At 54.0% G+C, this 26,121-nt stretch overlaps 9 protein-coding genes across 9 annotated transcripts; 6 read left to right on the top strand and 3 right to left on the bottom strand.

The window, feature by feature from the left end:
• Nucleotides 1-318: 318 nt before the first annotated feature.
• A1O5_07619 (uncharacterized protein) lies at nt 319-1,863 on the top strand (the record flags this gene model as incomplete). The annotated part of the gene is made up of 1 exon (XM_007748208.1): nt 319-1,863. One exon carries the CDS (start codon nt 319-321, stop codon nt 1,861-1,863), a length of 1,545 nt encoding a protein of 514 aa, XP_007746398.1.
• Nucleotides 1,864-6,263: 4,400 nt separating this feature from the next.
• On the top strand, nt 6,264-7,199 carry A1O5_07620 (uncharacterized protein; the record flags this gene model as incomplete). The annotated part of the gene is made up of 1 exon (XM_007748209.1): nt 6,264-7,199. One exon carries the CDS (start codon nt 6,264-6,266, stop codon nt 7,197-7,199), a length of 936 nt encoding a protein of 311 aa, XP_007746399.1.
• A 1,505-nt stretch (nt 7,200-8,704) lies between these two features.
• A1O5_07621 (uncharacterized protein) lies at nt 8,705-12,334 on the top strand (the record flags this gene model as incomplete). Its single annotated transcript, XM_007748210.1, has 5 exons — nt 8,705-8,862; nt 8,929-11,855; nt 11,913-12,034; nt 12,157-12,270; nt 12,326-12,334. 5 exons carry the CDS (start codon nt 8,705-8,707, stop codon nt 12,332-12,334), a joined length of 3,330 nt encoding a protein of 1,109 aa, XP_007746400.1.
• Nucleotides 12,335-13,995: 1,661 nt separating this feature from the next.
• Nucleotides 13,996-15,096, bottom strand: A1O5_07622 (phosphatidylserine decarboxylase; the record flags this gene model as incomplete). Its single annotated transcript, XM_007748211.1, has 2 exons — nt 13,996-14,762; nt 14,853-15,096. The coding sequence occupies 2 exons, from the start codon at nt 15,094-15,096 to the stop codon at nt 13,996-13,998; spliced, it is 1,011 nt and encodes a 336-aa protein (XP_007746401.1).
• Nucleotides 15,097-15,927: 831 nt separating this feature from the next.
• A1O5_07623 (uncharacterized protein) lies at nt 15,928-17,835 on the top strand (the record flags this gene model as incomplete). The annotated part of the gene is made up of 1 exon (XM_007748212.1): nt 15,928-17,835. The coding sequence occupies one exon, from the start codon at nt 15,928-15,930 to the stop codon at nt 17,833-17,835; it is 1,908 nt and encodes a 635-aa protein (XP_007746402.1).
• Nucleotides 17,836-18,267: 432 nt separating this feature from the next.
• A1O5_07624 (uncharacterized protein) lies at nt 18,268-19,438 on the top strand (the record flags this gene model as incomplete). Its single annotated transcript, XM_007748213.1, has 2 exons — nt 18,268-18,474; nt 18,536-19,438. 2 exons carry the CDS (start codon nt 18,268-18,270, stop codon nt 19,436-19,438), a joined length of 1,110 nt encoding a protein of 369 aa, XP_007746403.1.
• Nucleotides 19,439-19,715: 277 nt separating this feature from the next.
• A1O5_07625 (uncharacterized protein) lies at nt 19,716-21,329 on the bottom strand (the record flags this gene model as incomplete). The annotated part of the gene is made up of 1 exon (XM_007748214.1): nt 19,716-21,329. The coding sequence occupies one exon, from the start codon at nt 21,327-21,329 to the stop codon at nt 19,716-19,718; it is 1,614 nt and encodes a 537-aa protein (XP_007746404.1).
• Nucleotides 21,330-22,275: 946 nt separating this feature from the next.
• A1O5_07626 (uncharacterized protein) lies at nt 22,276-23,949 on the top strand (the record flags this gene model as incomplete). Its single annotated transcript, XM_007748215.1, has 1 exon — nt 22,276-23,949. The coding sequence occupies one exon, from the start codon at nt 22,276-22,278 to the stop codon at nt 23,947-23,949; it is 1,674 nt and encodes a 557-aa protein (XP_007746405.1).
• A 1,002-nt stretch (nt 23,950-24,951) lies between these two features.
• A1O5_07627 (uncharacterized protein) lies at nt 24,952-26,082 on the bottom strand (the record flags this gene model as incomplete). The annotated part of the gene is made up of 2 exons (XM_007748216.1): nt 24,952-25,477; nt 25,565-26,082. The coding sequence occupies 2 exons, from the start codon at nt 26,080-26,082 to the stop codon at nt 24,952-24,954; spliced, it is 1,044 nt and encodes a 347-aa protein (XP_007746406.1).
• Nucleotides 26,083-26,121: the final 39 nt, after the last annotated feature.

A 26,121-nucleotide genomic window follows, 5' to 3' on the forward strand; every position in this document is an offset into this window, starting at 1 on the left:
CTAAAAATTGAAAAGTGTTGCAGGAGGGGAACTTGGAAGGATGAACGTGAGGAAGGCCGAATGCATCGAGGCTTCAACTTGCTCAACGAATAGGAGACTTTCCTGCCTTCTCTCGGGATACTTGCCTATTTCAGTCACTAACAGGCCTTGGCATTATAGGTGGCCTTATGGCATTACCACATTTTATCCCCCGACGCGGTTGGTTCACTTTCTCCATTCTCACTCGTCAAACCCCAAATAATAATAGTTTCTGACGATACGTCCAATGACAGCCATGCGAGCAGTTTGAACAATGTTTGATTTCTGTTACACATGCAAATGCGGAGAACCATTGAAACGGAGATCTTGCCGATAAGCGCCGTGACTAATGGGCCATTGCCTTCCCATATCCCAACCCGAGCCCAACCCCCAATCAAGGCAAATTCTACTCTACCCGACGCTTCTTCAACATCGACGTCCGGGAAGGCACCGCCGCGGAACACTCAATTAGATGCAAAAGAACCGACAAGGCTGGAAGCGAGAGCGGCGTCTCTCCGCGCCACGAGCGACGCCTCTGCACGACTACTCAACGACCCGTCGAAGCCTCGTGATTCTCGCCTTATCACAAAGGCTAGTCCAGTCAATGCTGCCTCCCGTGGTAGTCGTCTAGTGCCCGGCCATTCTAGGAGCCAGTCATCAAGTAACGCAAGCAACGCAAGCACCGCAAGCACCACGCGTCCAGCTTCAAGCGTACCGAGAGTGGCAACCGCTACGGCAGCTTCGCGGCCGCAGCATGCCACCTCGATTAGAAGTCTAGGGGACGCACGATTGCCAGTGGCACGGGCGCATAGCAGAGCCTTGAGTGCATCAACGCGGCCTAGACCAAACTCTGACACTCGGGCCACTAGACCGGTGACCCTTCATGCGTTTTCGGGAGGAGACGCGTCGTCTCCGTCTGTTAGACCAACTTTGAAACCATACAGGAAACCCGAGTTCAACACCGACCAGCAACATTATAGTCCCAAGAAGGAGACGACGGCATCGACCACAGTCACTCCAGTCTCAGGCTTGGATCCCCAACACGGCGCCATTCGCCCCGGATCCGCAGGCCGCGTCATACATTTGACAGAAGTTGCACACCTTGAAGATGAATTGCTCCAATTGTCCATTGTACACCAAAACTCTGCGGCAACTTTCCAGAGCTACCGGGCCTCTATCAGGTCACGATTAAAAACTGGGCTTGAGGGTGTGGAAGATCAGCTAACCACCCTCAGGTCCCTGCGCCATGATCGACAGGCTAACATTAACGCCGTCGCCGTGAGCAAGTGGCTCGACGGCGAACGAGCAACAAAAGACGTCAGTCATGCAGGACCAGATACCTTACTTCTCCTGGCACACTGCCTGGGGGAGTTGCAAAAGGTCCGCAGAGTGCATGGACCTCTGGAGGCGGCCATGAAGTTATTTGACGAGTGGTATGTCTACGTGTCTCCTAGAAACTATACCGGAGATGGCCTTTTTCCTGAGGAACATAGCGAGGAAAAAGGCTATCGTCTCCACCAATTGGACCCACAATGGTCAGCCTTGGTGTCATCTGTGGAAGATCGAGTCGGAGCCTGTGCGGCTTTATTGGCGGGTCTGCAGAGGCCCCTCAAGTCATCGTCAATTGGATTCTTGATCGAAATGCACAGCTCATTTGCCGACCAGATACTGCAAGAGATTTGCATTTGCAGGACCATAGAAGGCCTCGTACTTCGAGCACAGGAGGAATGGCTTGCCAGGGCCGTAGAACAAGCCCTCTCGGACGTGGAGTTACATCATTCCGTAGAAGTAGCACGAGACACCCCAAGGAGGGGTATCTGGGACCTACGACCGAAGGATTCTTAAAGACCGCAGCGAGAGCACAACAACAGCTGAGGCTCGGGTGTGCTTTCTTAACACCTAGAAAGACAGCAAGTGAATGTAACTGGTTCGGTTCCATGCAGTTTCCGTCGGAGCATTGGTCTCGTCTCATCCGAGGCTGAGATTATTCTTGAAACTGGGCCTTAATAGATGTCGGCTTCCTGGGAATTACGATCCCTCGAGAGGGCATATTCCTCAAACGGAAGATCTGATGAGAGATTGTCCAGCTTGGATCGAAGATATAGAGGGGAATCTCTGTGAGTGCGGTCCAAGGCCATCTCGAAAGTTCGAGCAGAATGAATGATGGAGTAGCATTTCACCAAAAAGGATGGTGGATTAGCCTGAAGCGAAGTCGTAGGTAGATTGTCAGTGAGCTTCGAGAAAACGACCCACTGCGTATCCGAATTCTCGGCGACCGGAGGGTGTCGGGCTAGTGGAGCCTGACTCGAATCGGTGGCTGGCGCGAGGGCAGAGGAGGAGCGTTCGAGAGGCAGCCGAATCATGAGCAACTTGTGAAGCCCCGTCGAGATGCAGAATGACGCGGGTGGACACGCCTCAGGACCCGTCGAGGTGTTTTTCCGAGTCACCTCACTAGGATCGGATCAGTGATGGTGCGGACGGTGCATAAAGCTCCCTCCAGAGTCCATGACCCAGGGTGAAAGTTGAGGGCGGATCTACCAAGCTTCGCTCTAACAAGTAGTCAACTCCCATGGCCCAAACGTAAGCCGCTCCGCTGCATGGCAGTGGGGAACGGCCGACGTGATGTTTTTGCCATCATGTCAAGGGCTGGATGAATAATACGCCCCCTCTCTCCTCTTCGGCCCGCGTGAGGTGCAGTGAAATGTGTTGAGAGGAGTATGTTTTTCGTTGTTACCCATTACTCAGAGGAGACAGGTCCCTTCTTACTGGCTTGGTTGGCAAGAAAAAACTTCCATCTAAACCCCCCCTCAAGCTGCTCAAACCCTTGCTTCGTCATGCTGTCTCGGACAGGGGTTCGCAGCGGGTCCCGGTTTTCTCTCGTTCTCTTTTCAGGAGGAGCAACTTGGGCGTCTCGATCTTCGCTCTTGCGGACCAGCGGCGAGACCAAGAGGCGTGGTGCTCAGTACCAGGCAGTGAGAGGGAAGGACAGTTTCCTGCTCTGCAGATCTCTACCGAATAGGTGCTAGGCTGCGAGAACCGCCAACAAAGGCAGAGGAAGGAAGATAACGTTGGATTTTTCATGCTCGGGGGGCCTGCAGGCCTCGGCAAGTATTCGGTGCGATTGACCCATGACATCCCTCCGGGACTTGCCTGTCTGGAACAACACGACTGGCGACGCGGTGTCTTGAGGATCAAAAGAGTTGGGTGTTATACCTGGGTCAATGCTGCTAGCTACAGAGCACCCACGTGGTATGCTTGATCGCGGCCTTCCCTCGGTTACCGCTGCCCTTCAGGGAGTATGGACGACAACCCCTCAGGCCCATACACATAGATACCTACTTGTTAGTACCGAGCACCTTGCACCCAGTATCCATGTAATACTCCGTACTCCGTCCATCCATCCCTACCTAGGCCCATGTTCTCCTCGTCTTGAGTCGCCAAGCACGGGGGAAGAGAGCTCACATCCCAGTCCACCATCGACAAACTAGGTCTTCGTTCCGTTGTCTCGTCACTCGGGCGGTGGTGCTTGGCTCCGGAGGGGATGGTCGGAATCGGGTATAGCGACTGGCTTATCTAATACTGTGATCAACTGTAGTCATCGAAAAACTGGGGCTCGGAAGGTTACAACACACGGTAGTCGACTGCACCACCAATGGTGACAGTGGCAATTGATCAGGTAAGAAATCCCGGGAGCTGGCACCAGCTGAAGACTGCGAGGTGAGTGACAGGGTGTTGAGAAGAAGAGGTGAAGTGAAGTGGTCGATGACTACCCAGTAGAGTGTCGCTGCTCTTACCTCTTTACCCATCGAGCCATCTCACTCAACCAGCGCGAGGCGGTGGCGGCGAGTCAGCCCAGTTTCCCCTGCTTGCCTGCTCTACCTACTGGGTACTCGGTACTTGTAAGCTTTCCCTAGGCTGGGGAACTTCCCAACAAGGAATTGCATCTGCCTTTGGGTATAGGATCTTCTAATTCACCTGGCACCTGGTGCATGACTCTCGCTTCCTCCTCTTCCACCGGTGCCTCTTCCATTCTTTCCACCTCAAACCCCCCCTTCCTTCCCCCTTTCTCCCCCCCCTCTTTTTCCCTTTTCCTTTGGATCACGTTATCTCCCTTGGCATTTTAGGTCGCTGGTCGCCCTGCCCTTGACCCCAGCAGCCCTTACACCACTTCCCCCCTTCAGTTAGTTTTTGATGTCAGTCGTTCGTGATGCCTCCGATAGGTTCTTCCAGGTCCGTCCCGCCCTGCCAATGACACAATACCCGGCCTCATTCGCTTCCCGAACCAATGCGCCAGCCGTGGCGAGCCCAAAGGAGCAAGCGTACCATTTCCAGGTCTTCTTCAGATGCCATGGCCCATAGGCCGCACTGGACCAAGACAACAGCACCACAGTTCGTCCTCCACCCCCCCCCCCCGAAAAACCCTGATGGCCCTCAGCATGGGCGAATCGGAGCATCCCATGTCCCAATGCAGATGGCGATGGAGACGGAGACACACCACCAGGCTGTCCATTGCAGTATCCTACTAGTATTGAAACTTTGTTGGCTGGCTTGCAGGCTAAACTTCGTCCGATGGGCGCTGCTGGTAAAGTAATCCATGCAGCGCCTGCGTACTAAACTGCTTCGAAACCAAGTACGGAGCGTGGTGATCTCTGGATCTTTTTCCATTCCCAAAACTTTACTTCCTGCGGGCTGACTCCAATTGTAATCCAGTTTGGTTGCTCCTCGTCTCCAATCCTTCTCGATCTCTGCCTTCCTTCATCCAGATCCTCTTTATCCCCTGGCGCCCGCCTCCCACGGTCCAATCGACGATCGCCATCTCTATTACCTTGCCCTGGCCTTTGCCCGATCCTATTTCTTCCCTAGCTGCAGGGCGATCCCTCCAAGGACATAACATACTGTACAGTCTCCCATGCCTGCTTAGGCATGTTGTGGTCCCCATACTGGCTTTCGTCGCATTCCGCGGGTATGCAATATATACAAGGATTTGCCCCCCGCGCCCATCTTTCACGATAAGTCAGGCGGGAAGGTACATACATAGACGGCGCCAAATTTTTTTTTGAAAAAAAAGCCCTCGTCCTAGACCATTTGGGCCACCCTTCCCTGCGCTGGCTTGCCACACGCGTCCCCTTCTTCGGCCACTGTCACAAATGTTGCCTTGCACACGCCACTCACCTTTGACCAAGGACCAGAAGCTGGTGGGAGATCGGTGGAGGTGATGGAAGGTGATTTCTATTCTCCAAACGAACCAGATGATGTGAAGTCGCAAGCGTCCATGGCTTCCGGCCTTCTCCTCTCCCGCGTCACCAGTGCGCCTGAATCCGGCCGTTCAGTGGTAGATGGTCCTTTCTTGCCATCATTGCATCAGACGCCGCGAAAACGCGACTCGCCCATGGACCACTCTTACCGGCGACATGTTGCCGACCAATCGTCTCCTCCTGCCAGACACTTGTGGTCTCCTGGAAGCACCAGTCCGCGGGGTGAGCTGGAAGAGCCTCCGGACAAGCGCCCGCGTTTGGATTATATACCGGAAAAGTTGGAAGCAGCACAGGCATCGTCTAAGAGAAGGATATACCCTCAGGTATGTGACCGGTGGTCCCCTTGGGCGCTCTACCCATATCCACAGAAGGCTTGAGATGGGCACCCATCTATTGGTGATTATTTACTGACCGTCGCCTTTTGCCGCCAGACCGGCTCGTATGTTTACCCGGGCGAGCACCGCCCGCCCAATCCCCCTTCGGAGGACATTTCTCAGCAGCGATCGTGGCGCGGATCATGCGGCAACTGTTCAGATACCGAGTCTCTGGTGATGGATCTTGTGCATGGGTTTTTGGAGCTTCAGTCAGAGGTCAGTCGAGCTTTGGCGATTTCCACAGGGCCAAAGAGCCCTTTCGAGGTAAGCCCCGGTCCGCCCCATTGGAACGGGAAGTGCTGACGGGACCAAAAAGTCTATCGGACTCGAAGTGACTAAGCTAGGCCTCAAACAGTCTCTTACATGGACCATCAATGAACTTCGGAATACAAGTCGCCTCATACAGTCACATGCAGCTACTGCGAAACCGGGGTTACCACCCCTGGCTGATGTGGTTCCGCCCCCGTTCGTACACGATATACGTCGTTTGTCCATCCAAGGCCAATCTTCGGCGGTTCCCACATCTATAAATGACCCCCGCAAAGCATCACTCCCGCCAGATACTCCTCGAAGTGATGATTACCACCGACGGCTGCCCGAGCACCCACCAGTCCAGATGCCTCGCCCATTCGAACAAGGGCTCCCCCCAATCCTCCAAGGGGAGGAATTAAAACGAAATCCACCCTATGAGCAGGCGGCTTCGGGTTCTGGGCAGTCACCACATCCCTCGTCGTCCAGTTCGGTTTTTGGCTCTGCTCAATCACCAATGCAATCTCAGCCATCCACCAGGACGCTGCCTTCTCCGCCGGGAAACCAGTATCCGCGGACAGGGAGTTCGGAATATATACAGTATTCTCCCACGACCACTCAAGCCGCGCACAATGCTCATCTCCAAGATCTGCAACATCAGATTTCGACCAAGACCCTCGCGCTTCAGACTCTACAGCGTGAACACGACCAGTTGCTGGCCGCTTTTTCAAGGTCTCAGATTCGATGTACCGCCTTGGATAAGAAGTCGCAGGTGTCAGATCACGAAATCAACACCTTGAGCGAGGACAAGATCCGGCTACAGCAACAGGTAGAGGCATTGGAGACCCAGGTTCAGGAGTTGGTCAAGTCACGTGACGAAGTGCATCAGCAATCGTCAGCCGATGGCGCACAGTGGAGACAAATCGTGGCCATGTCATCGCAACTACAACTCAAGGGGGCTGACGAAGCGCGACGGTTCAAGCTGGAGCGAGAGGCGTGGGAGCGAGAGCGGTCATCGCTGCAGAAACGAATTGAAGAACTCGAGTCTGGTAAGGAAAAGCTTCCCGAGACGAGGCCGGTTTCTGGTTCCACGACCCCCGTGGCAAACGACCCCATTCTGACTTTGGGCTCTGTTGAGGTTCTTAGAGAAGAGATTATCAGGCTTCGGCGCCGGTGCGTCGAATTGGAATTAATGCTTCAAGAGCTTGCGGGAGAGGCTGAGCAGATCGAAAGTGCAATTGCCGCAATGGAGAACGTTCGGAAATCGCTTGCGAGCAAGAAGCGCCGCACAGACGATAGTTAGGTGAGACAATTCGAGCCCAATTCGAGATAGTTTCTCGAATACGGGCTGTCAGGAGGTTCTACGGCCGCTGGCAAAGTTTTGCATGCTTTCGTGTTGGACGGTCAATATGGAACATCAAACGATCCACCGCCAACGGAAGAGGGACTTCAATGGCTTCTGGAGTACAAGGAGACAATCAATTCCACTACCCAATTACCTCTTTCGCCATGTCCCTTTTACCCCGAACAAGGGTTAACAGCCGACGTACATGCACAAGGATACAAAAGTTCCGAGGCTCGAATGCCTGCATCCGTTGAGATACGCCTTCCGGACACGGGGAAGGATTCATCTCTTGTGAGTGCAATGAGACCTTTTCTGGAGCCACGGCACACACAACGATGAGTGAAACCTGGGACCGGGTGGCCAGAAGCCAACCAACAACTAACTGCCCGAAGGGGGAGGAGCATACAAAGAATGGCGGAAAGAGGGCTAGGTCGACGGCCAGCAAATATTACGTGGGACATGCAAGTCTGTGCAATTACTGGTATTTCAGTGTGGTCGCTGGATTTGGGGGGGGGGGGGTTTATACCCGGGCGTTCCAGAAGACTGGGAGGCAATATGTACTATCACCATGAAGTGGGCTTGAGACCCGTTTTCTCACGGGAGCCCCGTCTTTTCTACGACGCACATTCGAGATGGCATCGTCGCTGCAAAAGCGAGCTGAATTTATTGAAATATCAGTGGCCTTGTTCAAGGCTGGGAGTATAATTGGCAGCGGGTTACTTACTCGGTACACGACGGCGCATTTCTCAGATTTTGGTTTGGACTAGCATCTACATCGGAAAAGGTTGGACCGGAACCAGATTATGCCGATGTGGCGGAGAGCAAAGAGAGGACACCAAGGAGGGAGCTGGATGACACAGAATTGAGCGATACTGATGTTCAGATGAAGCCATGGCCAGTTTGCCTGGTTGTTACTGTCTGGTCTGTACAGGTGACTGCGGGGGTGGCACCAGTGGCACCAGTGGCACCAAGAAAGAAACTTCAAATCATTCCAGTCTTTCCCTCATTTTCCATTTCCATCGTGCCATCGTTCCTACAGCTGCACCTCCATCATCACTCAGCATGTCGTAAACACCTCCTCTGCCTGCGGCCGCATCACTAAGTCCACTGCGTCCACTGCGTCCACTGCGCCCATTTCTCCATCTCCGCCTCCGTCCCTTGCAAAGAAACATCGTCTGTATCACACTCGCAAGCTGATCCCCTCTCCAGTTCTGGTTTGCCACTGTTTTAGCCGAGTGCTGCCATAACACAGCACAGAACCACATGCTCCTCCTCAGTTAGCCTCGTTCAAAGGTCCCCCTGCCGGCTGCAACGGGCAACGATTGACGCCGAAGCGGACGACCTCATCTCAACCTCGCCCCTCGAACCGAGGTTCAACCTTTGCGACACAAGGCTCCATATCTTGCATGTGTCAATTCATATCCTCTCTCTACTGGCTTCAGTTGCCTCCCGGTTAATACAACATGGGCGACAAGTTTGATATGCGGCTACTGAAGCGGTCTTTGGGCGAGACGAGAAGGAGCCGATCCATTAAAACTCTATATGGGGACAAAGCATGGGTTGAGGATTTAGATATCGTCAATGAGCTTGGGGCTCACACCGGCTGCGTCAATGCCCTTTGGTATACCTGTCCCTTTCATTTCGTTGCGCACGTAAGGAATATCTCTGCTAATACCGTCTCTGGCAGTTGGTCGACAAGTGGCAACCTTCTGGCTTCTGGCTCCGACGATACCTATCTCAACATCTGGAACTACAATCCACCCGGAGGTGCAAAACCTTTCTCGCTGAACACAAGTGTCAGCACCGGTCACCGTGCCAACATCTTCTCGGTCAAGTTCATGCCCCACTCGGGCGACCACACCGTGGTCACTTGTGCCGGAGACTCCGAGGTCCGTGTCTTCGATCTGGAATACGGTGGTGCTGCAAGCCAGAGCAGTTCGAGCGATGCAAGCACAAGAAGTCGGAGACTCAACAGCTTCTTTCGGGACGCGAGGTGGCTGAATGAAGGGAATACAAACTGTCGGGTGTATCGAAGCCATGCAGATCGCGCGAAGAGAATCGTGACCGAGTCCAGCCCATACCTGTTTTTGACATGCTCCGAGGATGGCGAAGTCCGTCAATGGGATCTCAGGCAGCCGTCATCAGCATATCCTGCTCCCCGTGGAGGTCGTGGCTTCGCGCGACGTCACGCGGGAACCGAGAGCGACAGCGACGACGCACCCCCTCCCCTCATCTCCTACAGGAGATACGCCCTAGATTTGAATAGCATCTCCTGCGCGCCCAGTCAGCCACAGTACATTGCGCTTGGTGGGGCTCATCTTCATTGTTTCTTGCACGACAGGCGCATGCTCGGTCGAGACCTGGACGCTGAGAAGGGTCAGCCTGCTACTCGCAGACCTGCCGTCGGGACTTTCGAAGACGAGGCCATGGCTGAAGCCACCAGGTGTGTCCGACGATTTGCCCCAAACAACAAGCGCAAGATGGGACCTAATGATCATGGTCACATCACGGCCTGCAAAATCAGTGACGCCAATCCCAATGATCTGGTGGCCTCTTGGTCCGGAGATCATATCTACAGCTTTGATATCGTCAAATCCCCTGATGCGAGGGAAGCTGATGCTCGAGCCGACGACGAGTTTCAGGCCAGTCGGCTCAGAAACCGCTCGGACCGCAAGAGGAAGAGGGGGAAGCCGAATGCTTCCTCCAGCAGTCTTGGTGATTCGGCCAATCCTAGCAGACGTCTACGGAGGGTTCCGGATGATCGCTCAGAAGAGGGTCACACTGTGCTCCTGGCGAGGTTTGCCGACGGAGACACTGAGACGATCCCCTTCCCTCCCAGAATGTCCGAGCCTGCGGCTGAATCACCCTCAGCTCATGAGCTCTTGCTTTCAGAAGCTCAAAGATCGAGTGAACGAGTGGCAAGATCACTCATCCAGCTCCGCAAAACCTTGTTCGATTTCTCTGCCTCGTTGAGCGCCGATGCTTCTACATCCATGGAGGAATCTCCAGACCTAACTCCCCATACAGCAGCGTTTACTAGTGCCCTTGGCCAGTGTGCTTCGCTACTCCCTCAAATGGATGATATCATCCGCACGTGGTCCTATCCAATCAACCCGAGTGAGGAAGATGTTACTCTACAAAACGCGTTGAGGAGAAATCGACAGTCGAGCTGGCGTTTTGTGCAAGCGGCTGGCTGCTTAGCGCGAGCCCTTGGTGGTCGTTTGCAGAGTCTCAGTTCTGGCCCAGACGTCCGGCTTGCGCAATTCGATCAGATCAAGCCTGCTGCTCACGAAGGTAAGAACATCCGCAAGGAGTCGAGGTTTTGTTACGACTTCCTGAAGGCGATTCTGCTATGGTTAGATGGTGGGCAATCAGCAGTCCTGCAAGGATTCAAGCGGCCACCTAATGTGAGTGCCGAGAGTCCTCGATTCCCTCTCGATCAAGAGGACACCGTACAAAACTTTGTCCCCAAATTGGAAGCCTATCTATTGGACGTTGCAGATGACGAGACGCCGATCGTGGACCTCGATACAAACCGTTTCGAGCGAGATGAGACTCGTCTTGTCTTTCAGAGTCAGAAATCAGCTGTACTAGCGTTCACGAGAGCCCTCGGCAGTATTGAGTTAGTGGCCAGCCAAGGTATGTCTGAGACTCGGGCCGACCCTTCGAGCCCCAGTACGACAATACGTGTGATGGACAAGGGTGCGGCGGCGAGATTCTGGGGGGTCAAAGTAGGCCGCTCACTGCTCATGCGTGCTGCGGAAGGGGTCACCTTCGACTTTGTAAATCGAGCATTTGGGGGATTGAGACTCCAATTGGCCAGTTCGGACATGGGAGATGAACGGTCACAAGAAGAAGTTGACCTGGACGAAGAGGAACGAATCGTTGAAGCTATCGATATTGTGAGAACTACAGCCGTATCTGACATACCAGGCGGATCGACCTATGGAGATGCTCAGCCAGAAGAATCATCGACGGGATCTCCCCAAACTGCTCGTGAGACCACCGGAGGATCCAGTCAGGCGGATGTTGAAATGAGCACACCCCTTACCGTCCATATCGAGGATGCAGACGAAGACGAACATGGTCAAGTTCCGGATGCAGATGAACACGAAGACAACAACGAAAACGAAGATTCTGAATCAGAGGGTACAGGATCCGATGAGGATGACTTCTGGGAAGAGGCTTCGGGAAGCATCCTCTTCCGAAGACGGCTGGGGTCTGCGAGATCTCGTGAGCGAGCGTCCGTGAACCTTCAAGTCCCCTATTCGTCTCATACCAAGGTCTACAAGGGTCATTGCAATACGCGTACTGTCAAGGATGTGAATTACTATGGTCTAAATGATGAGTACGTTGTCAGCGGTTCGGACGACGGGCATTTCTTTATTTGGGATAGAAAGACTTGCAAGATTCTGAATATCTTAGAAGGAGACGGCGAGGTTGTCAATGTGGTTCAGGGTCATCCATATGAGCCTATGATTGCCTGCAGCGGCATTGACAGCACGGTCAAAATCTTCGGGCCTGGAGGCGATAGTCGGGAACGCGAGGCGGCAGAGAAAGGAATCGACATTGCCAATCCCGGAGGAAGTGTGCATTCCTCGCTCAGATTTGGGGGTCGAAGAAGCCGACGCACTCGCAGCGGGGAAGACGATGATAGCGACGAGGATGAAGACACCGCCAGGGCCACGCCATCCAGGGGACTCAGAAGCCGGCGGGCCATGCACCGCAGCTACGAGATTACTAGTCAGAACGATGCGGAACGGAGGCGCAGCGCGGGAGACACCTTGGTCACGGTAGGTTCCCTGGAAGAGTGGTTCTTCTTCAGGGCATGGATCAGTGCCCGTGTGCCCAGGATTCAACGCACAAACCCCCCAAGTTAAACTGCACTGACAACTAACTTCTGTTGTCAACGCAGGAGGGGATGCTCGCTAGATTCGCACTGGCACTTCAGCGGGGCCATATACAAGCGATTGGAGGGCCAGGCTTTGAAGGGACAGGCGGCACTATAGTGGTGGATGACAATTGTTCTGTAAGTTCTTCAAAGCTTTGCAGTTGTAACGCCGGCTGACGATTACCACGCTTAGGTCATGTGATATCATCCTCCACAGACGTCGCGCCCCTACCTCGAATGTCGGCCAATATCTCTTGTCACCTTGACGAGCATCAGCTAATTGCAGCTTACTGGCTGTATTACGCACAAAGTCGCCTCTTTGGAGAAGGACAGCGGTGGAGCCCCAAAGTGGTCGAATACCGCGTACGCAGAGCAGCTTCTTGGGCTAGTTGGGGCGAAACTGGCAAGACCCACCCATGCTGCTGACTCAACGATCGCCTGGATATCTGAGCGGAGGAACTCGTCCGGGCATGGTGCAGAACTCAGGGAGAGGCTGTTTGATCATCTCCATCTCGGAGACTTGTTTGGTGCACGGAACCTTAGGTGACAATCAAACTGGGCTTCACGGAAAATGGCCTAGGCAACGGAGTTCTGTTACTATACCTGCATGTGCTGTTCTGAAACGACGATTACAATTTTTGCCTCTGTGCTTGTGAGACCCTGTCATCAAGTCACTTATGTGGAATTGGGAATGAAATGGGTCTACTGACGCGTCGGTTCTCGGTTGTCTGAGCTGCATACCCTGTATTGGCATGTACATGCTCGTACACACTTCAACCAGTCCAAAAGATATGCCTTGAATCAATGAACCTACGGTATTTCATTTTCGGTGATCGACATATTGCAACGATACCATGATCTCAGAGGGGCCGACTGACAGGTACGAGTCCTGGCCTGTGTTTCAAACTTCTCTCTCAACGAGCTTCATGGGGCGCGTAGTATGAGCACACTGAGACGGGAGCAGGGATCGGCTCCGAGGCTCCTATGAAATCTTGATGTCTCAAGCTATGCCACGCCGGCCGCGGCGAGGTCATATTACCTAGCGAGTATGTAGGTACAGAGGGCGGGCAAGCTAGGCTCGGCCAACGGGCCGGCCTGGGGGCTCCTCAGCCTTGCCATGCATTCATTGCTTTGCTTTGGCACCCCCCCCCCCCCCCCCCCCAAACATCCTCTTCCCGACGCCGACGCCGACGGCGACGGCAACGGCGAAGTCGCCGGGTATTTTGCCGAATTTTTTTTTTTTTTGAATAGTCCGTTTTCAACCAGCAATAGCCATCATGTCACTGGCTGACCCGACCAACCGAACTGACCTCCGCCGTCTCCTTGGGCGAGGACGAGTTAGGACTGCCTGACTGCCTGACTGACATGTACGTAGCTAGGCGGCTATGACTAGAATACATGGGGGCATGGACATGAAAATATGCGTATGCGTATGCGTATGCGGTATGCGTACCCTGTGCATAGGCGTGCGTGTACGTCGACAAGAACCCCCATGGCGGTTCAAACCCGTCTCTGTCCCCGCCCTTGTCCTCGGCCACCTTGGCAATCTCCTCCTCTTTTTCCTTTTTCTGGGGGGAAGGGGCGCTTTGATGATATTCTGGATGAGCAGGGTGGATGGGAAAGAGATTGATGATGGGGTCCGGGGTGGGGGATTCGTTTATTGGGCTCGAGAGGCCGCAATGGGTGTTCACTTATTTTTTGGTATTTTGTGTGTGTGTTCCTTTCTTCCCCTCTTCTGAAAGGACTCACTAGCTAGGACACCTAACTATATACGTACATGCCTTGTTGTATTGTCCTATGTTTTGTGATACGGCCAGCCAAGGTAGTCGACAACTGAGAAACTCACTCCCGATGCGCCCTTGTTCATCTTTTCTGCGTCGCGCGTCCGAGACTCATTCCCACTTCGACATCCATCATGACCAAGCGGCGACTCACACTGAGCAGGTCCTCGTCGAACTGGATGCGGCCTTCCTCGAACGCCACGATGATGCTCGAGCCGCCGAACTGGAACAGGCCTACCTCGTCACCCTTGCTCACCTCGGAACCGGCCTTCTGGCATTTGGGGTTGATCTCGACGGTGCCGACATCGGTTGCGCCGATCGCCACGAAGAGCACCTTGCCGAATTCCTTCGAGTCGATGCACACCGCACAGCGCGCGTTCGTGGTCAAGATGTCGATGTCGCTTCGCAGGCACAGAGGGTCCACCTGGTAGCAGTCCCCGGGGATCTGCTTGAACCACTTGACGGTGCCGTTGACGGGGGAATGGCAGCGGTGGTAATCTTGCGGCGACAGGCGGAAGCTTGCGATCGCGCCGTCGTGCCACGGTTTGGCCGCCTCATCATCGCGGATGAGATTGCCGATGGTGAAGTTCCGGCCCTTGATCCAGAGTTTCTTGGTTTGTGCCACGGTCGGGTAGACTACTAGCCGACAGTCGGCGACGACTACAGCCCGCGTAGGGTCGTCCTCTTCGAAGATGGGTCGTGCGCCGGGTTTGTGATGTCGGACGAAAAAGTCCTCAAATGTTCGATATTGGTTCATGTCCGAAGGTGTGAAGTCGTCCATATTGATGTGATAGAAGTCCACAAAGGCCTTGATCTGACGAGCAGACGCCGGCGTGCCTTCCTGTTTGCCTATTGAATGTTGTAATGCGTTAGCATTGACTGAAATGTGCAAAAAGGCGGGTAGGAAAACGGATCGAGCGGCAACCCCGAGGCTCTTACCAGCATTGATGGTCTTCTCGTGAATCCACAACCGAAGCAACTGGGTGCGATCAACCCATTCGACAGGATGGCTGAAGAGTACCCAGAGCTTTATCTTTTTCCAAATTGGCTGCTGTTCGCGCACGTAGCGGCCAGTTTTGCGATTGAGTGTTTTCCACCCTATCTGGCGGTTCCGGATGAGTTTGACTGTCGAGAGAGCATGGTCCAGGACCCGGTGGACCCATTGCAAGATGAAGTCGAACATGGTCGTGGCGTGTACAATACTGCGAGCGTCAACTTGGTTTGATGTGCCTGGGGCAGGGATAAAAAGGATCAAACTGCTGTCGGAATTCATCTCTGATTTCGACCTGTTCTGGAACTGCGCAACGTCATAGCTCTGACATCAGTCATGGATGATGCTAGCACTGCCATGGTAAAGTGGCACACGAGGCTCGAGATTGATCTGAGACTGCGCCGGTGCTGGTGGTGATGCTCCCAACCTCTATTTTATCGTCATGTCTGGATTCTACCACCTTTGTTTGGTACCGAACAAGGTCGTTGGCACTGCGACTTTTGTTTGCCACAAACCATCCTGCTACACTGTTTCAAGTTAGAATGGGGAAAGATGAGGGGTGGTCCCAGCGACTCTTTTAGAAAAGGGCAATAAATACAAGGCGTTGCTCGAGGTCGTGGTCATCACCAGCATCCCCCTCTCCTTGTTGCATTTAACGAAGTTACCCGTTTGGAGGGTGCTTAACCAAATCCTGATGATGCTGGATGCTGATCATGAAGACCATGTAGAAGCAGCATGAGCGCCCCCAGGCCGGATCGTGTTGGCTCACAGCGCAGAAGAGCCGTCCTGAATCGAAGAAGAGTCGTCGTCGTCGTCGATATTGAAGCTTAGTCCACCCAGAAACGAGGGGTTGATAAAGCGGCAGGCCTGTTTTCCTTTGGGGTTAGTGCCAGCCTTTCGCCTCGCAGTCGCCAAGCAAATCAATGGTCTGGTTCGCGGCGATCAACAATCATATGATTTCAATATTTTGGGAGTAAACAAATTCCTGCCTTCTAGTAATCCGAGTTCCCTCGAGCAATCACCATGGTCGACAGGACTGTCGACCATCTGTCGGATCTGCCTCAATATTTGCGCGACACACTGAGTCGGCTACCAGAAGATCACACCATTGCCCTCAGCAATACCAGGGGACCCTCAGTACCGGACATCAACAAGCTGACGGATCGTAGGAAAAGATATGCGTACTTGCTTCTCTCCCGCCACCGCTTGACTCAGCGTCTAGCCGAATGTCCAGGTCCCTGTCCGGACCTTGTTCTCCAGCGAGCTGAAGTCTACGAGGCTCTTGGGTACAGCGAGTTAGCGCTGGCAGATGCCTATGTCTCGTACACCCTTTGTCTGGTCGCTCTGGACGGTCCTGAAGTCTCGGATCTTGAGCCTGTTTACTCCGATGGGGAGCCTTGGCCGGCTTCTGATGGAACCCAGAGCGAGAGTGAGTTGAGCCCTGTGGCATTGGGGCACAAATACCGCTCGCTTGTCCTGATGTGTCGCTCTGCGATTATCCTGGGTGCCCAGACCCAGGCGAAACTGTGGATTGACGAGGTCTTGGCGGTGAAGAGACTTATCCGGCGTTTAAACGGGGAGGAGCCTCGAGAGCCGCTCCGGGACATTGAGGAGGTAGTGGGAGATTTCTCAGAGTACTCCACTGTCTACGAGGACGAGTCGAAATTCCATAAATGTGTGAAGATCCTCCGGCGCGATGACAAGCCAACGTTGTTTGGTTGGTGTCAACGCCTAATATATCCATGGAATGATTACGAGCCTGACAGAATGTCTAAAGAATCATTGAAGGAGATCAACGATAAGCTCCATGAGGTTGCGCCGGATTTGGAAGTGGAAATATCCACACTGCCAACTCTGACTCCATCGGCTGATGGTAGTACACAGAGGATTTCTGTTGGTGAGGTGAAAACCATTGTGTCTTCTGCAGCTAATTGCTCTTCTCAATTGGGGTTGTTTGCCAAAATGCAACTCGCACCTGGGACAACCATCTTGAAAGAGCGATCAGTCCTCACCGCCATTCGGCCACATGGCGAGGCCCTCTGTGACGCCTGTGCGGCTGACATGGAAGGCATTGATCGAGAAGATCGTAGATATTGTACAGGATGCAATATCCCCTTCTGCTCGGAGGATTGTCTTGCAGCCGCAACAGAACGTTACCACCGACCGAACGATGAGGACTATCAGACCGATGAGGGCTATCCTCCTGCTGAAGCGCCCTTTTGCCCTGGAACCAGTGGCACTGACGACATCCATACACTTGGTCGCGCCGAAAGTTCGACTACCCCTGAATGGGATTTGCACTTTTTGCTCCTGTCACGAACCATGCAGATGGCCGAGACACAGAAGCTGCATCCCCTGGATCTCTTTGAGACCAAATATCTCTGGGGGGACTTCTCTCCGACACCAGAAGTCATGGATCTTCCGATCAAGAGTGGTCCCAAATCACTACCGTACAGCGTGCGCCATCATGTCGAGTTGCCTCTCCAGTGGTTTGAAATTCTCATGCATTCACGGGAAAGGTGCAGACCATACAGCGCCCATTGGTTGAAGAATTACGACTGGTGGATTGTTCAGACACTCTTTGCCAAATTTCGTGGAGTAGCCGACGCACAACAATCAACTTGGACAGGCAAGCCTGAGGTCGCAGCCGTGCATCCTCTTTGGTGTTTGGCAAACCACAGCTGTAACCCGAACGCCACTTGGAAACCTTCGGGGGTGAGGAACTTGACGGTGGTTAAAGAGAGGGTATGGGAGAGGCCTGGAAGTCCTTCGCCAACCACCTGGGAAGGCATCCGTGCTGGTGAAGAGATTTGGAACCACTACACCGACGTGCAGGAAAAGGACTATCGAGAGCGGCGAGCCCGGTTGCAGGCGGTCCTCGGTGGAGATTGCAGGTGTGAGAGGTGCACATACGAATCAGAACAACGCTGAACCCTGATATCAGTGTTCGACAGCACGACATCTAAATTAATAGCCTGCAAAGTCAACGGTCACGATGAGCAGCCCAACAGCATCCAGGAATTTTCAAACAGCCTCGAACTCGTCTGTAACGCCTTCGACACCAAGAAGGTACTGTCCACCTTTTTGTTTGCGTGGTTAGTTAATGGTGGGATTGAAACTGGCTTCTCTACAATTTGCAGAACGCTGGTAGGTACGACTGGAATCAAACGCTCTACTTACAGCAGGCAGTCTCCAGCATCATTACACTTCTCACTTGCCGATAAACAGCGTCGCCATAGCACCTCTAGATCTAAATATCCCGTTCTTTCTGAACCTCATTACTGCTATCACTGCAATCTCCGTTCCCCGTCACAGTCAGTCATAATTGGGCCAGTATCCGTCTTTATACGGCATAAGTTCGATATGGATCAGGATCCCAACCAACCGACACAACAGCAATCCTATCCTCAACTACGCGCACCGCTTTCCTCACGTGTTAGGTCCCTTGCCACCGCCCTGAAGCCCGGCAAAACCACATTCCCACGACTAGGACGGTATCTGAAAGCTTTCTTCTTGGATCATTGGCTTGACCTCGTTGGCATCCTGATCGTCGTGGGCATAGCGGGGGTGGTAAGTGTGCATCACATCTCTGTGCTTTCGCCGTCTGACCAGTGCTAACTGATGACCACAGATCTGGATCATTCCTGCCCGTCCTCCTCTTCTCTTCCCGCTCCTCACTCCAGACGGCGCTACTTACAACCCCTTCATTGGCTACCCTTATGTGACGCCCATTCTCTCCTCTCTCCTCACAGGTCTTCTCTGCGGCTTTATACCCCTTGCGGTGATCCTTCTCTCGCAAGTCTTCATCCGATCCTTCGCCGATTTTTCCTCAGCCACTCTGGGTCTCTTGTACTCGTTGGTTACGGGGACATGTTTTCAAGTCATCCTGAAGAAATCCATCGGTGGGCTCCGACCGCACTTCCTTAGTGTCTGCAGACCAGTTGTCCCAGAAGGTCTCGTCGGCTCTGGATATCACGGGATGATGTACCGCGTCGAGGATGTCTGTACAGGCAACTCGAAAGACATCACCAACGCGTTACAGTCATTTCCCTCAGGGCACAGTGAGATTGCGTTCGCCGGGCTGGGATACCTTTCGATTTATCTCTTCGCCCACTTACAGATTGGTGACGCCTCCAAAATGAGAAAGCGAGGCTTTTGGTGCATGATTTTGGTGCTTATGCCCATTCTGTTTGCGACGTATATCTCGAGCGCTCTGGTCCTGGGATATCACCATCACGCGCATGATTGCCTATTCGGTGCGGCAATTGGTTGTCTGACCGCGGTGTTGGGATACAGGATTGCTTTTCGAAGTTTGCTCAATGCGAGGATGAACTGGAGACCCAGGGTGGGGAGGAGGCTGAAGAGGGCTATTGACACGGAGAGCGAGAGGGGAAGCGAAAAGAGACCGGAGAGGGATGCTGCTCCTGATGGAACAGGCCATGGCAGCGCATTGAGAAGGCCGAGTCCTGGTAGAGGAGAGATACGAAGTGAAAGTGATACGGGGGATGAGCTTGAGACGGATACTCGTGTTTGACAGCCGGTCTGGATGCCAGATGCATTTGGGCGTTGATTGTTGGATAAGAACGCTTGAAAGCGCTTTTGGATGGCCCATCATCATTATACATCATGGTTCGGCTAACAGGAACTTGTGTGGCAGTCAGTCGTTAAGGCACCAATTATCCGGCAGCAGCGGTACTCCTTTTACAGTGTTTCTTCCACCTCGAGCTATGGGGACATGATATAACAGTCGTTCTCCACCAAGTCGTGTATCAGTAAGAGATTCATCATATACCCCGTACCTGGCCAGAGCTTCACGCCACCTCTGGCTCGGTCTTGGTCTTGATATCGGTCTCATTGGCCGAAGTGGTGGCCATGTCAAGAGAGAATCCTCCCTCGCTCTTCGGCGTGGTGGGAACGCTGCTCTCTCCTGCTTCGTAGCCTTTCCCGTTGCCATTGCCACTGTCGTTCTCGGCCTTGGACTCATGTTTGACAGTGGTGGGTTCCTGCTTGATTCTGTTCTTCCTCTTCTGCTGAGAGTCTTCCTCTTTGACGTGCTGCTCCTTTCCTCTCTCCTTTTCCTTTTCCATTTCCTCTTTCTGTTTGCGCGCAGCTTCCCTCTCCTTCCTCCGGCGCTTTCGTTCTTCTCTGTCATCTTCTCCACCAGCGCTGGTCAAAGGACTCAACAGCGGGGTGCCGAGCGGGGTGCCATCGCCTCCACGTTCTCTGTTACCGTCTTTGTCTCTGCGCCCGTCCTTTGTCGGTTTCCTTCTGACGCTGGCTGTGCTACTGACCGAGCTTCCTCTCCTCATCCTTTCTGAGAGAGGGCGTTCGGTGGCCACGTCAAACTCAAGATGGGGTGTGGAAGAGCGCGACGATTGTCTGCTCCGGCTGTGCGTGGAATCCGAGTCGAGGTTAATGCTCCTTCTTTTGCTGGCTGTCCCACTTAATGCTCGAGCATGAGAAACAGCGTCCTTTTCTGACAAACTTGCGCGGTGTGAACCCGTCCCCTGCGCGTGTTGCAGGTGTGGATGTTTCTCCAGGTCATGATGCCGTCTCTGGCCATGATGTCTAGATGATTGTAATCGCCATGCTCCCGTCCACCATTTCCATCCTCCGGCTTCCTTAGCCTTTGCCCTCCTAAGAGCATTTAATTTCCTCCTCAACCCTGCCCTTCGTTCGTTCTCCTTTTCCCAATATTCTGTGCGGTAGTCTTCCCAGTTCTCCCGAAACTCGGGAGAGAAAGACTTGGGGAGGAGGAGAAGCATGATGCTGTCCCCTCCCTTGGCGAGATCTTCTTCGATCACGAGCCCGTTTTCGTGCTCGACGAGGTGCCAATCCGAGCCTCCCGCCTCGCGCCAGAGACCGAAGGGGAGCAAGAAAGAGAGATGTCCAAGCATTTCCTGCCAAAACTTTCCCCGGATTCTAACCACGCGCAGATTGAAACCCCTCAGACCTCTATTCGTCGTCCCTAACCATTTTCTGGGCCAGCGGATGCCTCTTTCCCATTGTCCCGTGCCCCAAACCAAAAGAACCGTGACAATACCGCCCATCAATGCGAGCTTCTCGGATGTCTCGACCACCCAGTACACGGACCCGCCCAAGCCGGTGCCATCTTCTCGGGGGCGCAGGAAGAGCGCGTAGAAGAAAAGGCAATTCCAAGCAGCCAGCAATAGCAGGAAGAACGTGTTCAGCCGGCGACGGGAGACGAGGTGCAGATACTGTGCGCGCAGGGAGGATTCGAGAATTAGGAGGTTCAAGTAGATCTGAGGAGGGGAGGAAGGCAAGGACGCCAGGTGAGGATCGAGCGTGGACTGCTCGGAAGATTGTTTTCCTAGAGAGGGTAGCGGAGCGGAGGGCAGAGGGCGGAGATTAGTTGTAGGTGCGCCTTTGACTATTTGGTTGAGGCGAGATTCGGACGAGGCCATGTTTGTGGAGGAGGAGGAGGAGGAGGAGGAGGAGGAGGAGGTAGTGGTGGCGGTGGTGGTGGGACGAGGAAGAGGTGTTTCGGCGTAGACTACCGCAGTGCCATGGAGGAATGTGAGGAGTGGTTCGGCTTGCTCTCCCATCCACCGCTACACCATCTAGCCAGAGATGAAGTGATCTTGCGCCGTGTCCTCTCACCAAGTCTCGTGTGCTCGAATGGCGGGAGGGATGAGAGTGACGAGGCTAAGTCGGACGAGGGGTTTCAAGTGACTCGGAGGGCAGGATGGTTCCTGCAGGAGATGACGAGCGCCAGGCACCGAAATTAACGCTCGAGGGAGGGAAGTCTCAGTGTCTTACTGTCTGCACGAGGACGGACGAAGAATCCAGATGGAGAGCTTCGTTAACTCCGGCGTGCATGAGCTGGGCGAGGATGGCATCGGATGGCTTGCACGGAGCGACTTCAACCGGCTGAATCGAAATCCGAGTGGCTGATAGTGGCTGGTTTGGCGCTTCTCCTGGCGTCCCCATCCGTGTCGATGATGTTGACGTTGCAAGAATGCGGAAAGGCGAAGAATTCTGCTTCTGCTCTTCGCATCTCGCGCTGCCTCTGGGAGGGGGGCCCTCGACTTACGCTCATTGCTCATTGCTTATTGCTCATTTCGCTTTCACTACGCTTTGCTTTCTGCCTAATCTGCACGGCTCCAGCTCCAAATGTCAGACTTCCAGTCATGCCCTTGAAATAGACTGCTCTCCCCTGCTTCACTATCACCTGCGGTCAACGTCTCGTATATGAGACGAACTCTCCCCTCAGCACTTCCACTCCTAGAGGCAGCCCCCCGATCCCCCATCCCCTATTCGCGTCGATTCCAGTCTTCTACAGCATCGTCGCCTCTGTCGACGGATCCTGAAGACCTCAACCTCCCTCCGACCTCCCACCATCCGCCCGTCATGTCCACGTCGGCCTCGACCGCCGACTCAGACGGCGAGGTGCAGTCCCGCACCCATCAGAGTCCCCTCGCCTCCCAACGCACCCAAGTTGAGAACCCACGAAGATCTCGCCTCGAGAACCTGTTCCCTTTGTCCTACAAACAGGGCTTCTCACAATGGTGGACTGCTCTGCCCGCCGCTCAAGCAGAGCACCGTGTGCTCTCGTTCGTGCCACATTTGCAACAACCACCCACCCACGCAAAGACAGGCTCTGCGCCTCCCTCCCAGAATAATTCCACCATCACCATTGACACGACTGCCTCCCCAGAAGCCACCACCTCCACGAACTCAATCACAGATCCATTCGGTCCTCGAACATGGCACTCCCGCCTCGTCTCTCTCTCGGGAAAGAACCGCGCATTAAACGAATTCTCGGTCGTACGCAACGTCCCCGAGGAAGGCGATCCGGAGCATAATCTGGTCATTCTGCACGGCTACGGGGCGGGTCTAGGTTTCTTCTACAAGAACTTTGAGCCTCTCTCCCGCGCTCCAGGGTGGCAACTCTACGCATTAGATATGCTCGGCATGGGCCGCAGCTCGAGACCGCCCTTCAAGTTAAAATCCAAGACGAGGGAGGCGCAAATAACCGAGGCCGAGGATTGGTTTATCGACTCTTTGGAGGAGTGGCGGGTGCAGAAGAAGATCGACAAGATGACGCTTATTGGGCACAGTATGGGGGGATACATGGCCGTGTGTTATGCATTGAAATACCCCGGGAGACTGAATAAATTGATCCTGGCAAGCCCCGTGGGAATACCAGAAGATCCTTACGCCACGCACGCCGCGATGCCGCCTCCGCCAGACTCGGCGATGCAGAATGAGGCCACTGAAAGGGAAGCCCAGTTGAAGCAAAAGCCCAACCCAAACCGCCTCCCGGTTCAAGATACCTCGTCGGCAGAAAACTCGTCATCCGAAGAGGCCTCGACCCCTCCCCCACGTCGCCCTCTACCGAAATGGCTCACCTACCTCTGGGACGCGAACATTTCGCCGTTCAGTTTCGTCCGATGGTCAGGGCCCCTAGGGCCTCGCCTCGTCTCGGGGTGGACATCTCGGCGTTTCTCACATCTGCCGTCTGAAGAGGCCTTGGCATTGCATGACTATAGTTACTCTTTGTTCCGGCTGAGAGGCAGCGGGGAGTACGCGCTCGCCTACATCTTGGCTCCGGGAGCATTTGCGAGGAGTCCATTGATTAGACGGATCGGAGCCGTGGGGAGACAGCCTCTGACGGCTTCGACGCACGAGATCAGTGAAAACGGCCAGCTAAAGCAGTTTCCGGGGTCATCCTCAATTGCACAAAACGACACTACTTCATCATTCACCCCATCCTCGGCCGCAAAGGATCTAGCGCGAGAAAGGGGCATCCCGGTCGTGTTAATGTACGGCGAAAACGACTGGATGGACGTCTCGGGAGGGTATGCGGCCAAGAAGAAGATCGATGCCGAAACAGCTCGCGCTCTGGCCGCCGCGTCGCCCGAAGAGAGGGACCAGGACCACGGGTCCGCCAAAGTCGTCATCATCAAGAATGCCGGACATCATCTGTATCTTGACGGTCCGGACGAGTTTAATGAGGTGATCCTCGCCGAGATGGAAGATGTGAGAAGGCGGACTTGGAGGGAGAAAGAGAGGATAGATTGAGATGAGAGATGATAGATCGATTTTGAGTTGCATGGCAGCATTTGCTTTAGGGCTGTCAGGCATCATGATGGTGGTTATGAATTTTAAATCGGCATCACATTGAGCGTGAAGTCCGGGGTTGGGGAATCATAGAAGGGCGATGGCACGTCTTTAGGTTGGGAGGCAACAGAAGAAGCCTGGGATTGTCTGGCAGTTTAGATTGGTGCTGTCGTGTCATTTTCCAGGTTCAACACGTCGTGACATTCTGGATTGTTCCCTCCGTATGTATATATCAGTACCAGAGGAGATGATTCCTCGGGAAGGGGGAAGAGATTCGTCCACTTAACACCCCCTGATTCACTGACTTGCTCGCTCACTCACTCATGAACGCCGAGATGCCTTCTTAGTGGAAGCTGGCTCTGTGACTCTGAGAATCTGCCTTTACATCTTCGTCTTCGTCTTCATCTTCATCATCTTCTTCCTCCTCTTCCTTCTCGACTGAATTCCCGCTTCGCCCCCCGCCGCAATGCCGCGTCCGCCGTGCAGTGCAGCGCGGCACCGCACATATCAGCGTGCCATCAAATGTCCAAACCACAGCCGTCAGTTGCCAGGGGTATGTTACGTGAGTGTGGCGACTGCCGTGTCGACCCCCTTCTCGGTCGAGAATGCCATGATGTCCATGTTCGAGGGCCCCCACAACCGGGGTGAATCACCGCCGCGGCAATTGATTGGACTGATGATCGACATCAGCGAAGAATTTGGATTGTTCAACGGGTGCGCCCGGAGCAGGATGGAGCAAAGAAGAGAGAGAGAGAGAGTAAGCGAATGAAATTTTTTTTGGTTATTTTGACCAAGTCATGCCCGTAATAGTATGGCAAGACGTTGCTAGGCGGGCAGGGGAAGAAGCCAACCAAGCAAGACGCATTGGTTGGTTTGCGAAGTGAGGGCTCAGCTCAACTCAATCAAAAAGACCATCCAGGTTTTGTCCAGGATTTGAACCAAAAAAAAGGCATTTTCCCACGCTCACGGCGTTTCGGCGACGACGAATACCAATTTCTCACCGCTCACTTTCCCGCTCTTCTGATCTGCCATGCCCTTCAACACGCCTTCCAGCCCGTCCTTGCCGACCTTCTGCTTGTGCGCCTTCACCTTGCCGTCCCGAAGCAGTCCTTCCGCCATGGCCATGAACTTCTTGGCGTACTCAAAGTCCTCGTTGATGGCTGGGAACTCGTGGGGCCCAAATTTGAACGGCTCGCCGAAGATGGTGTACATCAACGTGGTCGTGCTCTCGACGTCCTCGCGCGGGGAAGTGACCTGCAGGATGGTGCCGTATTGGCAGCCCGGTTCGCTGGACAGGGCGTCGGCGCAGAACTGAGCGCTGGGCTTCTCGCTGATCGTGTCCCACGCCAGTTTGAGCTTGTTGTCGGTCGATTCGCGGATCTTGGAGGGAGCTTGCGGGTCGTTGTAGTCGTAGACTTCGCTGGCTCCGAGCGACTTGACATAGTCAAAGTTGCGTGGCGAGCAGGTGGCAATGACCGTGTATCCGGATCTGTTGAAAGCCGAAAAGTTGGAAACCCGCCGTTAGCCTCTTACTTTTCATCCTAGGAGGGGATGGTGATGGGATCGGGACACTCACAGCTTTGCGAACTGAATGCCTAAGGCGCCGGTAGCGGTGCTTCCACCGTAGATAAGAACATAAGTCTTCTCTTTGACGGGGTCGGTGGGCCAATTGAGCTTCAACGCCTTTTGATAGAGTCCTTGCATAACAGTGGTGGTCCCAAGCGGGAGGGTAGCAGCCTCTTCAAAGCCCATGGAATCCGGCATCTTCATCTGAATGTCTCCCTTTGCAACCACGTACTCGGCAAAGGCACCGTCTTCCGGCTGGACTGCATTACCGCCATGGCTGACACCGGCAATCCTGTCACCTTTGGAAAAAGACTTGGTGACGGCAGGACCGACCTCCTCGACGATTCCTGAGAAATCACACCCTGAGAGGCAGCCATCAGCTGCCAAGCCGAAGGCAGCGTGCTTCCAATCCGTTGGGTTGAGCGCCACGGCGACGGTTTTGACGAGGATATAGTCGTCGCGAAGTTTAGGCATGGGACGGTCTCGGTCGACATAGACGTCATTGCCCTTGATGACGACGGCCTTCATTTTGAATCTTAAAATTTGACCTTGGGAAGATGAAATCTT

Source organism: Cladophialophora psammophila (genome assembly GCF_000585535.1).
Source record: "Cladophialophora psammophila CBS 110553 chromosome Unknown aczJe-supercont1.11, whole genome shotgun sequence".
Lineage (NCBI taxonomy): Eukaryota > Fungi > Ascomycota > Eurotiomycetes > Chaetothyriales > Herpotrichiellaceae > Cladophialophora > Cladophialophora psammophila.